At 35.9% G+C, this 13,008-nt stretch overlaps 1 protein-coding gene across 1 annotated transcript; it reads left to right on the top strand.

Moving 5' to 3' along the window:
• The first annotated feature begins 829 nt into the window (after window positions 1-829).
• On the top strand, window positions 830-12,482 carry LOC127951668 (kinocilin-like). Its single transcript, XM_052549681.1, has 5 exons — window positions 830-1,566; window positions 5,820-5,888; window positions 6,591-6,668; window positions 11,331-11,430; window positions 12,244-12,482. Exons 1-5 carry the CDS (start codon window positions 1,419-1,421, stop codon window positions 12,317-12,319), a joined length of 471 nt encoding a protein of 156 aa, XP_052405641.1. The 5' UTR covers window positions 830-1,418; the 3' UTR covers window positions 12,320-12,482.
• Window positions 12,483-13,008: the final 526 nt, after the last annotated feature.

The raw sequence follows: 13,008 nt of genomic DNA, 5'->3' as shown, positions 1-13,008 counted from the left end.
CCTTCAATGAAGCAGATTTCTTTTTCTGAACTCTTCCTCAGATGTGTTGCTTGACACAAACCTGTTTCTGAGCTCTACAGGCATTTTTTTTAAACCTCTGGGCTTGGTTTTTGCTCTGATATGAATTATCAGCTTATAGACCTTTTATTAAGATGTGTTTGCCTTTCCAAATCATGCTCATTCAAATGAATTTGCCACAGTTTAACTTCACCCGAAGTATAGTAACATCTATAAACAATATGAATGCTCCTAAGTTAACTGTCCCGAAGAATACTTATGCAATGGAATCATTTAGGCTAAGGTTTTTATTTTTAATACATTTGCAAAGATGTTAAATTTTTTTTTTTTTTTTGCAGATTAATGTGGAAAAAGTAATTTAAAGCAGTTTAACATAAGGCAGCAACATACCAATTGTTTGTGTGTGTATATATATATATATATATATATATATATATATATATATATATATATATGAAATCTGCAGGTGTAATTGCGAAGTGTGAAGCTGCTTTGAAACAGTCTGTATTATACAAAATGTGAATTTATTTGACTTGACAAGTGATAGTAACTGGTTTCATTGCACTCTTCATACTACTATACCTTGCTACAAGGTAGATCTACGCTATATGGAAAAAACCTAGCTTCATTCATAAAGCAAATCGATAAACAGTGTCTGTCGATGATCTCAACCCATGTTATGCAATGTGTTTTTATTTTTATTATTTTCTTTTGACTGTTGCGTAGGCAGCACTTGAAAAAAATCCTCTGCAGGAGATTGGGAACATCAGGTAATTTAGTCCTTTATGCAGATGAGTATTTTAAAATAAGTGCACAATTTCTGACACAGTGGATTAGAAAAAAAGTGAGGAAAAACATGTATTTCAGATTAACTAAATGGATGAATAAAAAGTTCTTGCCTACAGTTTACTTTGTGCATGTTTATTAGGTTAGAATTAGCAGTGGAGATGAGATGTTCTGGGTCATGTTGTTGCTAATACACCTCACTATTATGCATGGATGCAACAATGGATTGTAGGGATCAAACACACACTTTTATTCAACAGAGTTAATTTGCCTACAAATGCATGACCTTTGCCATTCAGCATTAAATCTCAAGTACCATGGGTCTGTTAGGCCTGGCCTAGACTTCCTACTCAAATGATTAGTCGCCTTCAATTAGACCCAAATTAATTTTGAAGGGAACAAGCATGAATCCGACAAGGTAACCAGAGCCAAGTGTTTAAAGATGCACGAAGAGCCTTGAGGAGAAAGTAGAGTCTCTGTTAACCCGTCTCACTAACAGTGAAACTCTCATACAGTAATCTGCCTTTGTGAATGCTTGGTGGATTTGAATGCAGGTTTTGAAGGGGCGCATGTGGATCAGCCAGACGGGGCAGGTGGGGAGTTCCACCTGCTGAATGAACGCAGTCAGTATTGGGGAGTACCATGGGCTGCGGGTGGGCTCAGCCCTGCTCAGCATTGTAGCAGGTTGTATCATCATTGGTGTGTCAAAGGACTGTGATGCAGATGCTGTGGGGGGCATCTTCCTCGGGGCAGGGGGGCTTGGTAAGTAGCATTTCTCTCCATCTGACAGGCCAAAACTACCATAGATAACATAATGAGAAAAATCTGCAGTATATTTAGAATAGAAATGGTGGATTCCATCATTAAATACTGTAAATTTTTACCTTTTATGTAGTACAATAGCCTTTAATACACAGTGCATTCAATCAGTAAAATACAAACCATAAATATGTTCATTAAAGGGATAGTTCTAAAATTTCTAAAAACATTTATTCACCCTGATGCCATTCCACACCTTTACAGCTTACAGTACCTTCTTCTGTGGAACATAAAAGAAGATGTTTAGCATAATGTCCAAGCTGCTCTTTTCCATAAAATAGGAATGAATGGTGTAGATTAAGACGTCAGTTTTAACAAAGCTGCTGTAAGACTCAAAATATAAGACTGGAGTTGTCTTGAGCTCCAAAAAGGACAAAAAGCACATTAAAAGCACTTTGTAGAGCTTGACAACTCCTAGTCCCCATTCACTTGTTTTGTATAGCAAGGAGCAGCTTGGACATTTTGTAAACTATTTATTGAATTTGCTGTATGAATCGGCAGGGTTCTCCAGGTTTTGCTCTGCTGCTTCACTGACTATTCCACAGTGCAGTCTCTTTTGCATGTCATGCATTTTTAACGCTACATCTAATCTCTGCTCCATATCAGCACCCCTCCATTTCACATTATAATCCTTTGCCTTTTTCATCAATGATCCCATATGAAGAGGGATTTTGGAAATGTTTACATGTTTTCTACACAATATAGAGGTATACTGAAGTATCCCCCGCATTCATTCACTCTTGAGATTCACATCCATCATTTGATCCGGGTCTGTAATCCAAACCACCTTCTTACGATGGTGGGTATGTAATCTACACATGACCCTGGCACAATAGAGCTGCACAAGACACAAGTAGCCTTTGATCTATTGTTTACTGCTGGAGAAAAGTCAACAGTACCTGTTTAGGCCCTTGCAGAAAGTGCGTTATATTTGACCATCATGTCAGATGACCAGGAAACTGACAACTCAGAGTAGATGCCATATTTAGTTGGATGCAAATTAAATGGAGGCTTTGAGGTAATTTTTTAATTAACAATATATATTTTTTTCTATTAACAAACCATTAACTATGACTTTTGCCTCAATAAACATCTAATTGGCTGCTTAATGATACTTAGTAAGGTAGTTGTTCAGTATTGGGTATGATTAAGGATGTAGAATATGGTCATTAAGAATATGTGCTTTAATCAGACAATATGTTAATGCCAATAAGCAACTTGTTAATAGTGAGAATTGGTCCCTATAATAAAATGTTACCTTTTTAAAAATTATTTTTTTTTACATCATTTATATTTATAGCTGCAATTATTTATACACTGTTATAGTATTTATTAATATAAAATATTATTTAAAACATTTTATTCTCAGTTTTCAAAAAACATTTCCCCCACAAATGTTTGTAAATGTAGGCTGCATGGCTATGTGCTTGGTTTTGAACACTTGTGGCAATTTGTCTGATTTAATTTAGGTTTAATGATTAAGAGGTGTGTCTCAATAGTTTTGTCCATATAGTGTATATTTAGTATTCAGCTACTAACTATTAAATTCTTGTTCACTGAAATGATGTGTAAAATCAATATCACACTTGCAATCATACTGTTGGTTTGACTATTCAAACATGGCAACAGCCTTTGTACCAGTACACAGCTTCACCTTCATTTGCGTCCAATTAAATATCCTCTCTACCCAGACTAAAGTCCACTTCTTGACATTGTCTCATCGAGATATCGCTGTCATGGGTGTTTACTGGTGCATGAACAAGTCTCCAGCCAAACAGGGCAGATCGATTGTAGCTCCACACTCTAAAGCATCAACCACCACGATGGATTTATAAGTCAGAGGTGAGCTAGGAAAGAAAGAATGAAGGAGATTAGAGGACAAAAATGACAAAAAGGAGCTAGAAAGGGAAAAATGGATGGTGGGGGTGGGGGTAAGCAAGACACGTGGAGAAGGAGACCTCAGCATGCTGCAATCATTCTTGCCAGTGGCCTCTCATAACAGAAATTGGCCAAAACACAAAGCCAGCAGTGCCTCGTCCTTTTCCAACAGGAATTGATTCACAGCTTGAATAGTAGGTGCATAATCAAAATCCAGCACAGCCCCTGCAGTCTACGGCTGTCTCGCCAGCAGCCTCAGAGGTCTGGAAACACAAGGAGACAGACAGGAGAGAAAGAGCTCAGCTGCACACCTTCATTAGCCACAAGGATATAAAATATGTTTTGGGAAGGCATGTCAAATTAGAGTGGATGGCTTAAAGGGATAGTTCACCTTAAAATGAAAATACTGTCATTCTAAACCTAAGACTTTGGACAATCCAAAAAAGAAATAAACAAATCTATATGAACTGATTGAATAAGTCTTACGTACACCGTATAAATACTAAAGAAATCGGTTTCCCAAATGAAATGCCATGCTGGCAACCACAGCTGCCAGTATTTTACCGTTATTTTACAGCACGATTTTTTACAGTGAGAGACTTTGTCACTTTATATGATAATCAGATTTAATTTAGGTTTTTAATTACATATAAACACATAGATAAAGTGCATCATATTTGGAAAACATGGAATCTTGTGTGTTTCACATTTGTGTGGCACATGATCTCATTGGTTCTTGTGCATCACAAACAAACGTTTGAGCTTTCGTGTTTTGTGATGTGCCCTTTGTGTTGATCGTATGTCTAAATCGATCTATCTGTTCAAAATATAAAGCAATCGTTTCTCTTCAGAAAACTTTGAAGGCGCAGTTCATATATGATTACCTGGACTTTCAGTAGAGGAACAAACAACTCTTAGATTTCGTTAAAAAATATATCTTAAAAGGAAAGTACACCCAAAAATGAAAATTCTGTCATTAATTATTCACCCTCATGTCGTTCTAAATGAATTAGACCTTCTTTAATTTTCAAAACACAAATTAAGATATCTTTGATGAAATCGTTGCCTAGTGGTTAGAGAGTTTGACTCCTAACCCTAGGGTTGTGGGTTCGAATCTCGGGCTGGCAATACAATTACTTCAATATCATGTTATGACTTCAGAACAATATTAATGTGTTGGGAGATTTGAAAACTGATGCTTTTGAATGCTAGCATCGCACATATCCAGCTTCATATCTGTTGGTTTTTATAGACAGTAAGTTTGTTAAGTTAGCTCACGGAGTACGGAGCTGTACTTGAGAGGCAAGGAGCCCCAGTTTGAATCCTGTGTAAACACAGTTCGACAAAGCAGTTCAAATCTGCATATAAGGAAGTTCAAATGGTCATTTATATCAGTTTTGCATTTGTTAACACTATCGGGTAGGTTAAGGGTTGGGATCTGGTGTAGGGAATATTTCCAACATGATAGAGCATTAACTTTTAGCGACAGTCCCCGGATATTTGAATTCTGAACCACTGCAATACAGTACGTGCAAGAAGCAACATAATAAAAACAGAGCGATATTTACCCATTTCAACGTAATAAAAATGTGCCAGGGTTCACGTATTGAACCAGTGTTTTAGCACCCCTCAGTGGACGTTTCTCTTTGAAACTGTGGTGAAACATGCAGTTAGGTACAATTGGACTATTTTAACTATAACCTTAAAAGGTATCAGTTGCGTTGCTGACTATGCAGGGTCAGAGAGCTCTCAGGTTTCACCCAAAATATCTAAATTTGGTTTAAATGTCTGGAATGACATGAGGTTGAGGAATTACTGACAGAAGTTTCATTTTGTGTGAACTATCCCTTTAACTAAAGTCTTAAGGGTAAATGGTGACACAATTGTTTGTTTCTTAGTGAATTATCGCTTTAAGCCTGTGTAAACTTTGCATGAAACATTAGCAGAACAAAAAGCATGCCTTTATGTGTCAATTCACTGCTCACAAGTGATCAGTTTCTTTCTGCTTTCTTAATAATGCTTAAATTGCTGGTCATCAATTTGCTGTGTAATGCAATATGCATGGGGCCTGTCTTTAGTGTGCGGCTCTAGTTCAGGGAGCCATTTAGCAGAAAGAAATGCAGTACTACTCGAGCTGAGTATTTCCCTACTCTACAAAGAACAGCTGGAAGGTTTCATGCAAGTTAGTGCTGGTTTGCATGTCCACGCTGTCTGATCTGGTTAAGACTGATGGGAACATGGAGGCATTTTCAGCAGGACATGAAGGACGATGACAACACAGAGTGAGTGATTCAGTCCACATCTGTTGTGCTCTGCAGGTCTCCTTATTTCAATCTACCCATTCATAAGAGCATGGCTCAACTTCCATCACATACTGCCCAATATAGGTGAGACCATATATTATATTTTATAGCCTCCATAACATTTCAAAGTGCATGTCAGTGTTAAAAATTCCAAATTTAGGAATTTAATTTAGTTTAGAACATAAAGTAAATGTATATATATGTATATATATATATATATATATATATATATATATATATATATATATAGATAGATAGATAGATAGATAGATAGATAGATTTGATCAAGTGTACAGTAAAGCAGTAATACTGAGAAATATTATTACAATTTAAATGTACTGTTTTCTATTTTAATATATTTCTGTATCAAATGGTCCTTCAGAAGTTTCAGAGTAAACTATGATTCTTTTACATTTACATTTAGTCATTTAGCAGATGCTTTTATCCAAAGCGACTTACAAATGAGGACAATGGAAGCAATTAAAAACAACAAAAGAGCAATAATATGTAAGTGCTATAACAAGTCTCAGTTAGCTTAAACGCAGTACACGTAGCAAGGGATTTTAATTAAATAATATAATAAATAAAAAAAACCTGATAGAATAGAAAAAGAATAGAGCAAGCTGTTAGAGGTCTTTTTAAAAAAAAAATATATTTAAAAACTGTATAACATTTCACTAAAGAGGCAATCTCGATTATGTTGTGTAACATGATATTTGTTTGCTTTTGTGATGAGAGACCATGTTGCACCACTCAGGCTATTATGACAACATCTAATTTTCTCAGGCAACTTCAGAGTGCACCCGATGGCTACAAATTCAAATCCAGCCGCCGAACAGCCTACAGCTACACTCACACGAGAGGGTAAGTGCCTGTTTCACATGGATATGCACACACAAACCAGTTCACACACACATGCACCCCTTTTGCTTCCAGTCTGACTGTTAAAGATGTCACAATTCCTATGATATCATTTCAGATTGATTATATTCTTCAAGTCAATTTAGAGCCATCCGCTGCTTCTCATTTACACTTTCTCTGCCTGCAAGATCTGAGGCAGGAGGCTGTGACAAGTCCCAAGCTCTGGTCCCAGCTAAAATAGAGCCTATTAGGTAATTTCATAAGAAATTAATAAGTAATTAATGACAAAACTTCTATTTTGGGTGGGAGTATCCCTTTAATATTCCTTATTATGTTTACTTTCACTTTATTAATTTACAGAAACTAGGAGTACCCATGGGTTAGAAGTGTTAAAGGGTCATATGATGTTGCTAAAAGAACATTATGTTGTGTATTTGTTGTAATGAAATGTGTTTCTGCAGTTTAAAGTTCAGAAAACACATTACGGTATTTTCCACATAATGTACATTATTGTTGCTCCTCCTTGCCCCGTCTTATTGAAATGCGTTGATTTTTACGAAGCTCGTCGTTCTGAAAATCATGGTGTGCTCTGCTTAGGCAGCTATCCAGTGCATTGTGATTGGCCGAATACCTCAAGCATGTGACGGAAATGTTAAGCCCCTTATTGTATTTGGAATATCAGCTTCCATGGTGGGACCTGCAAAAATACCACTACTTTAATATTCACATAGATAATGCAGGAAACAAAAAAGAAATGATAATGGTTCTAAACACTTTTGACCTGATTCAGCATGTGCATGGACCCACACACAAAGGTGGACACACTCTGGATCTAATCATCAGTAGGGGTCTAAACATTTCATCCATTGTTACTAAGGACATAGCACTATCTGATCACTTCTGTATTCTCTTTGATATATTGATCTCTGCTACCACTGAATCTAGATCTGTCTCTGTCAGAAGGAGATGCATAAACGAGAACACAAGTGTACTATTTATGGAGACTATATCTTTAACACCAAGCATTTCTGCAGACTCTGTCGATATTCTCCTTGATTCCTTCAACTCAAAAGTTAAGAATGTTATTGATGATATTGCACCAATAATAGTCAGTAAGAAAACAGACAGAAATCAGTTTGGAGAAGATCAACAGCAGTTCAGACTATGAAAAGACAATGCAGAAAAGCCGAGCGGATGTGGAGGAAGACGAAACTTGAAATTCACTATAGCATCTATAAAGACAGCCTTCATGCTTTTAATTCGAAACTAGCCACAGCTAGACATAATTTCTTCCTTATAAACAGTAACTTAAATAACACTCGTACTCTTTTTGCCACTGTTGAGAGACTGACAAACCCCCCCAGGTCAGATATCGGTGCTGGTATTGCTAGATCTCAGTGCTGCGTTTGACACTGTCGATCATAACATACTACTAGAGAGACTGGAAAACTGGGTTTCGGCTTTCTGGGATGGTACTCAAATGGTTCAGATCATACTTAGAAGGGAGAGGCTATTATGTGAGTATAGGAGAGCATAAGTCTAAGTGGACGTCCATGACATGCGGAGTCCCACAAGGCTCAATCCTTGCACCGCTATTGTTTAGCCTGTATATGCTTCCACTAATTCAAATAATGAGAAAGAACCAAATTGCATTTACCTAGCCTTTTCTCCAAATGACTACAGCCCCATTGACTCCCTCTGCCAATGCATTGATGAAATTAATAGTTTGATGTGCCAGAATCTTCAGTTAAATAAGGAAAAAACTGAAGTCATTGCATTTGGAAACAAAGATGAAGTGTTCAAGGTGAATGCATACCTTGACTATAGGGGTCAGACAACTAAAAATCAAGTCAGGAATCTTGGTGTGATTCTGGAGACAGACCTTAGTTTCAGTAGTCATGTCAAAGCAGTAAATACTAAATCAGCATACTATCATTTAAAAAACATTGCACGAATTAGATGTTTTGTTTCCAGTCAAGACTTGGAGAAACTTGTTCATGTCTTTATCACCAGCAGGGTGGACTATTGTAATGGGCTCCTCACCGGCCTGCCCAAAAAGACCATTAGACAGCTGCAGCTCATCCAGAACGCTGCTGCCAGGATTCTGACTAGAACCAGAAAATCTGAGCATATCACACCAGTCCTCAGGTCCTTACACTGGCTCCCAGTTACATTTAGGATTGATTTTAAAGTTCTTTTACTTGTATATAAGTCACTAAATGACCTAGGACCGAAATTTACTGCAGATATGTTCACTGAATATAAACCTAACAGAGCACTCAGATCACTAGGATCAAGTCAGTTAGAAATACCGAAGGTTCACACAAAACAAGGGGAGTCCGCCTTTAGTTACTATGCTGCCCGCCGTTGGAATCAGCTTCCAGAAGAGATCAGATGTGCTAAAACACTACTCACATTTAAATCTAGAATCAAAACTCATCTGTTTAGCTGTGCATTTATTGAATGAGCACTGTGCAATGTCCGAACTGATTGTACTATATTTTCACTGTTTTATTTTATTTTATTTTTTAACTGTTTTTAAATGTTTTAATCATTTTAAAAGTTTTAAAATTGCTTGTTTTATTTCTGTTATTATTTTTCTTCATGATTATTTTACTTTCTTTTATGTACAGCATGAAATGTGCTATATAAATAAACTTGCCTTGCCTTGCCTTACAGCGAAAATCAAAGTTGCACCATGTTTCTTGTTTTTTATGTGCAGCGTTATTCAAATCTTCCCACACAGTGACGCAGTGACGATTTGTGGGGGCATGTTTAAATGAGGTGTTTAAGGATGGCATGGTTAAGTCTTAATTTTTTATAAAGAATATCTCTTTGGATTTGAGACTTTAATCTTTGTGACTTTACGGATCTTATATATGTAAGAAACAGCTTGTAACACTCCAAAGACAAAGGAAACCATGATATCGCATCATATGACCCCTTTAAACTAGTGTTAGTGGGGACAATGGTTTTAATCCATCTCTGAGACTACTCACTTTAATAAACGAATCACTTTAATAAACAAATTTATAATAAAATTAAATGTATAATACATTTAAACAATTTATTAGTATTCTGTACCCCAACATTAATATTAGCTGTGGGCTATTATCAATAATCTGCAGACAGTGCTGGTGATTTCTGGGTAGAAGGAATTACTTTTATGAGCTATATGATTTAACTGTGCTTTGGAACATGGTTTTAGTCTGATACCTGACAAGGACACTTTTAGTTCATGAGATGGGGTATCAGGAAACCATATTTAGTTAATCAGAAAGCTCACTCTCTGCCCTGTAGTGGAAATTACATTGACACGTGTCAATCACTGCTGATCCAGCCCAGTGTCCATCATGCAGCTAATGTTTGTCCTTGCTGCCTCCTCCCTGGCCATTTCCTGCTTCAGTCCGCACATCTGTTTCTGCTTCCAGATCTGTGTTCAGATGAGTAGATTGATAATCTAAGGAAAAAGCTCTAATTTGAAAGGATGCCACATTTCCTGCAATTGATATCTTGTTTTTTTTCCCCCAGAGAAAATACATTTATGTTCGGTTTTATGTGAATTCAAGGTATTCTTTGAAACTGCATGCATGTGGCTTTGCAGAGAAAGGCCATAAAAAGCATGATTATGTACTAAATTTTCACTGCCTGTATTGTGCCCTCAGAGCACACAGCAGTCATGCACTGAATCATGTAAACGGACAACAGGGACACGTCGAGCAATTGAACAGCAGTCTCATAATTTGGTCTCTGTCTGTGTCTATGGCCTTTTCTCAGGCATGTGATGAGCCAAGGACAAAAGAAGAAGAAAAAACTGTATAACTATGCAATAATAATGATGATGCTAATAATAATAATAATATATCCATACATTAAATTAAAACAATTAAACAAATCAATAAGTAATGATATTGCCATTGTTCCTTCAAATAAAAAAGGTATTTGATATTATTATAATTATATTAAATAAAATATAATTGATTTTTTTACATTCAATTATTAAAATTAAAAAATCAATAAGAATATATATTACATTGCAATAATTTATTATACTGTTTTATTGTATTGTTTTTTTTTAATTAGTAAACTGATTCAATTAAGAAATATTGCAATATTAAAAAATATATAATTCATTACTATTACAATATGTATTTTACTATTATATTGTAAAATAAAATAGTATTTAATAATAATAATTTTCCCAAATAATATTGTGTTGTATTATTTTTTAATTAGTAAAATAATTAAATAAAAAAATAGAAATATGTATTTTTCTACTGTACTATAAAAAAATAACATTTAAAAATAGTAATAATAATAATAATAATAATTGTATTTTACAGAATAACAGTACAATACTTATTAATACTAATTAGATATAAATTAGTAAAATTATACAATTCAGAAATATTGCAATATTTTATTTTACTACTCTATTGTAAAATTAAATGACTATTTAATAAAAATAATAATAATTTTATTTTACAGAATAACAGTATAATTACAATACTTCTTAATACTAATATTTATGGCTGAATTAATTTATTTGAATTAAGACAACAGGGACGGATTTACGAAAGTTAGACTGATTATTCAGATCGGAGATACAGAAATTTGTAAAAATACAGAAAAATTGCATTCCTGCTTTCATTGTCTCATTCTTAGGAACTCAATGCCAGCTAAATGTAGAGCGGTCGAAAAGCCGAATGGGGGCATTTGTGGAGACCGCAGTTCCTACAGCAGCCGAGGGCTCACAGGATGATGGGTGAGACATGCGTTCAAAGTCTGAATATATATATAAAAACAACAACAAAAAACATCTCTACAAATACAAAATTTATCTCTACAGCCTTTGTTCTGCGTAAATCATTTTGTCATTCACATATTTATAACTTTACATTAACAGTGAGGTATACCAGACACAAATTACATACTCCCCTCATTACATTTGCGACACAATGAATTCCCTTTCTCAATATGGCAGTCTTTCTCTCTAGGGCCCGAGAGTAATTTGATTCTTCTAGCAGGCAGCAGTGCCAAACAGCCCACGTCTTTGTGGCTCACTAGAGGAACGGAGTGATTGGGATTTCCACTTGCTTTTCGAGAGGCCTTTTGCTCCCCTATTGGGCTAACATTATAGTCTATGCCAGGAGCCAGTCACTTCCAGGACATTATTTTGATTGACCATCTCTGTGGCATTTTACACTCATATAATAACCACTACAGTGTAGTGAGAGTGAGAACATTTTCTGCCATCTTTCACCTGCATGAGTTGGCGTCAGATTTTAATGTACATCTTAAAATCTGGGTATAGATCTGAGAAGCCTTTTCTGATAGAATACGGCTCTTTTAAAACATGGAAAAAGAAAGGTGTCGACCGCTCCCCATTATGAGCTTATTGGTCTCCAACCAACAAAGAAGTTGCTGTGGAAGTGGTTGTCATGGTGACTTACACCACTGTCTTCACTCATAATGTCATTTATGTTGCATGAGAACCTGACTTGGCTCTGCCTATTCAATTGAGAGAAATAAGCATACACACTTATGCGTGTATAAATGAGTGTATTTTTCCTTCTAGCCCTTCTGCAGATGTTCCAGATATCTTGGGCAGGCGGAAGTTTAAGTCACCATCTTCTGATCAAGACACTTCATAATTGTTGGATCCAATGGAGTCTCATTAAAGAACAAACAGTATTCATTTCACAATAAGCAAGGCTGATCTCTGTATGGTATCGTATCTGATTTCACTCATTTAAACCAAACAAGTTGTCTGCTCTAATACTGAAATAATGTTTAATGAAAGCAGAGCAAGAAGAAAATCACACTGAAGAACAATGAAATCAGAAGCAACCATGTGCTTAAAAGAAGTGTTCATCTAAGAAATTAAAACTGTGTCATAATGTACTCACTCTAATGTCATTCCAAACCTGCAAAACTTTCTGCTTTCCGTGACAAATAAAAGAAGTTCTGTCATGACAACTCATATATGAACTGATCCACTTTATAGAAACAGCCTTTGTGCACAGATGCATTGCAGGCTGGTTCAGGAAACCTCCTCGTCCTCCATAAAATGTGCTGCACACATCTGAATATTTGGGTTGGATTGTTCTGGAACAGTGTTGAAATACATCTTAACCACTGATTTCAAGTCTTGTCCTCTTTTGGGAGACCAAACATGTAGTTTCGCTTTCACAACAAAAACACACAGCGACTCCACGACATTGCAGCGGTGGCAACAGAGAGAATAAAAGTTACGCTTTCTTTCTTTGCATGAACATTTGGTCGGTGTTATGCAAATCTTCCCACATAGTGATGTAGAGATGTCAAAAACAAAAGCTCTAAT

The sequence above is a fragment of the Carassius gibelio genome, chromosome B2 (assembly GCF_023724105.1).
Source record: "Carassius gibelio isolate Cgi1373 ecotype wild population from Czech Republic chromosome B2, carGib1.2-hapl.c, whole genome shotgun sequence".
In the NCBI taxonomy this organism is placed as follows: domain Eukaryota; kingdom Metazoa; phylum Chordata; class Actinopteri; order Cypriniformes; family Cyprinidae; genus Carassius; species Carassius gibelio.
The sequence above is the reverse complement of the archived record's forward strand: the minus strand, read 5'-3'. Positions and strand labels throughout refer to the sequence as shown.

Excerpts from the sequence above, each read along its gene's own strand:
- LOC127951668 (XM_052549681.1), top strand. The coding sequence starts at position 1,419 with ATGAACGCAGTCAGTATTGGGGAGTACCATGGGCTGCGGGTGGGCTCA. Across the intron at positions 5,889-6,590 it reads TCACATACTGCCCAATATAG|GCAACTTCAGAGTGCACCCG; the intron begins GTGAGACCATAT and ends TAATTTTCTCAG. Across the intron at positions 6,669-11,330 it reads AGCTACACTCACACGAGAGG|GAACTCAATGCCAGCTAAAT; the intron begins GTAAGTGCCTGT and ends TCTCATTCTTAG.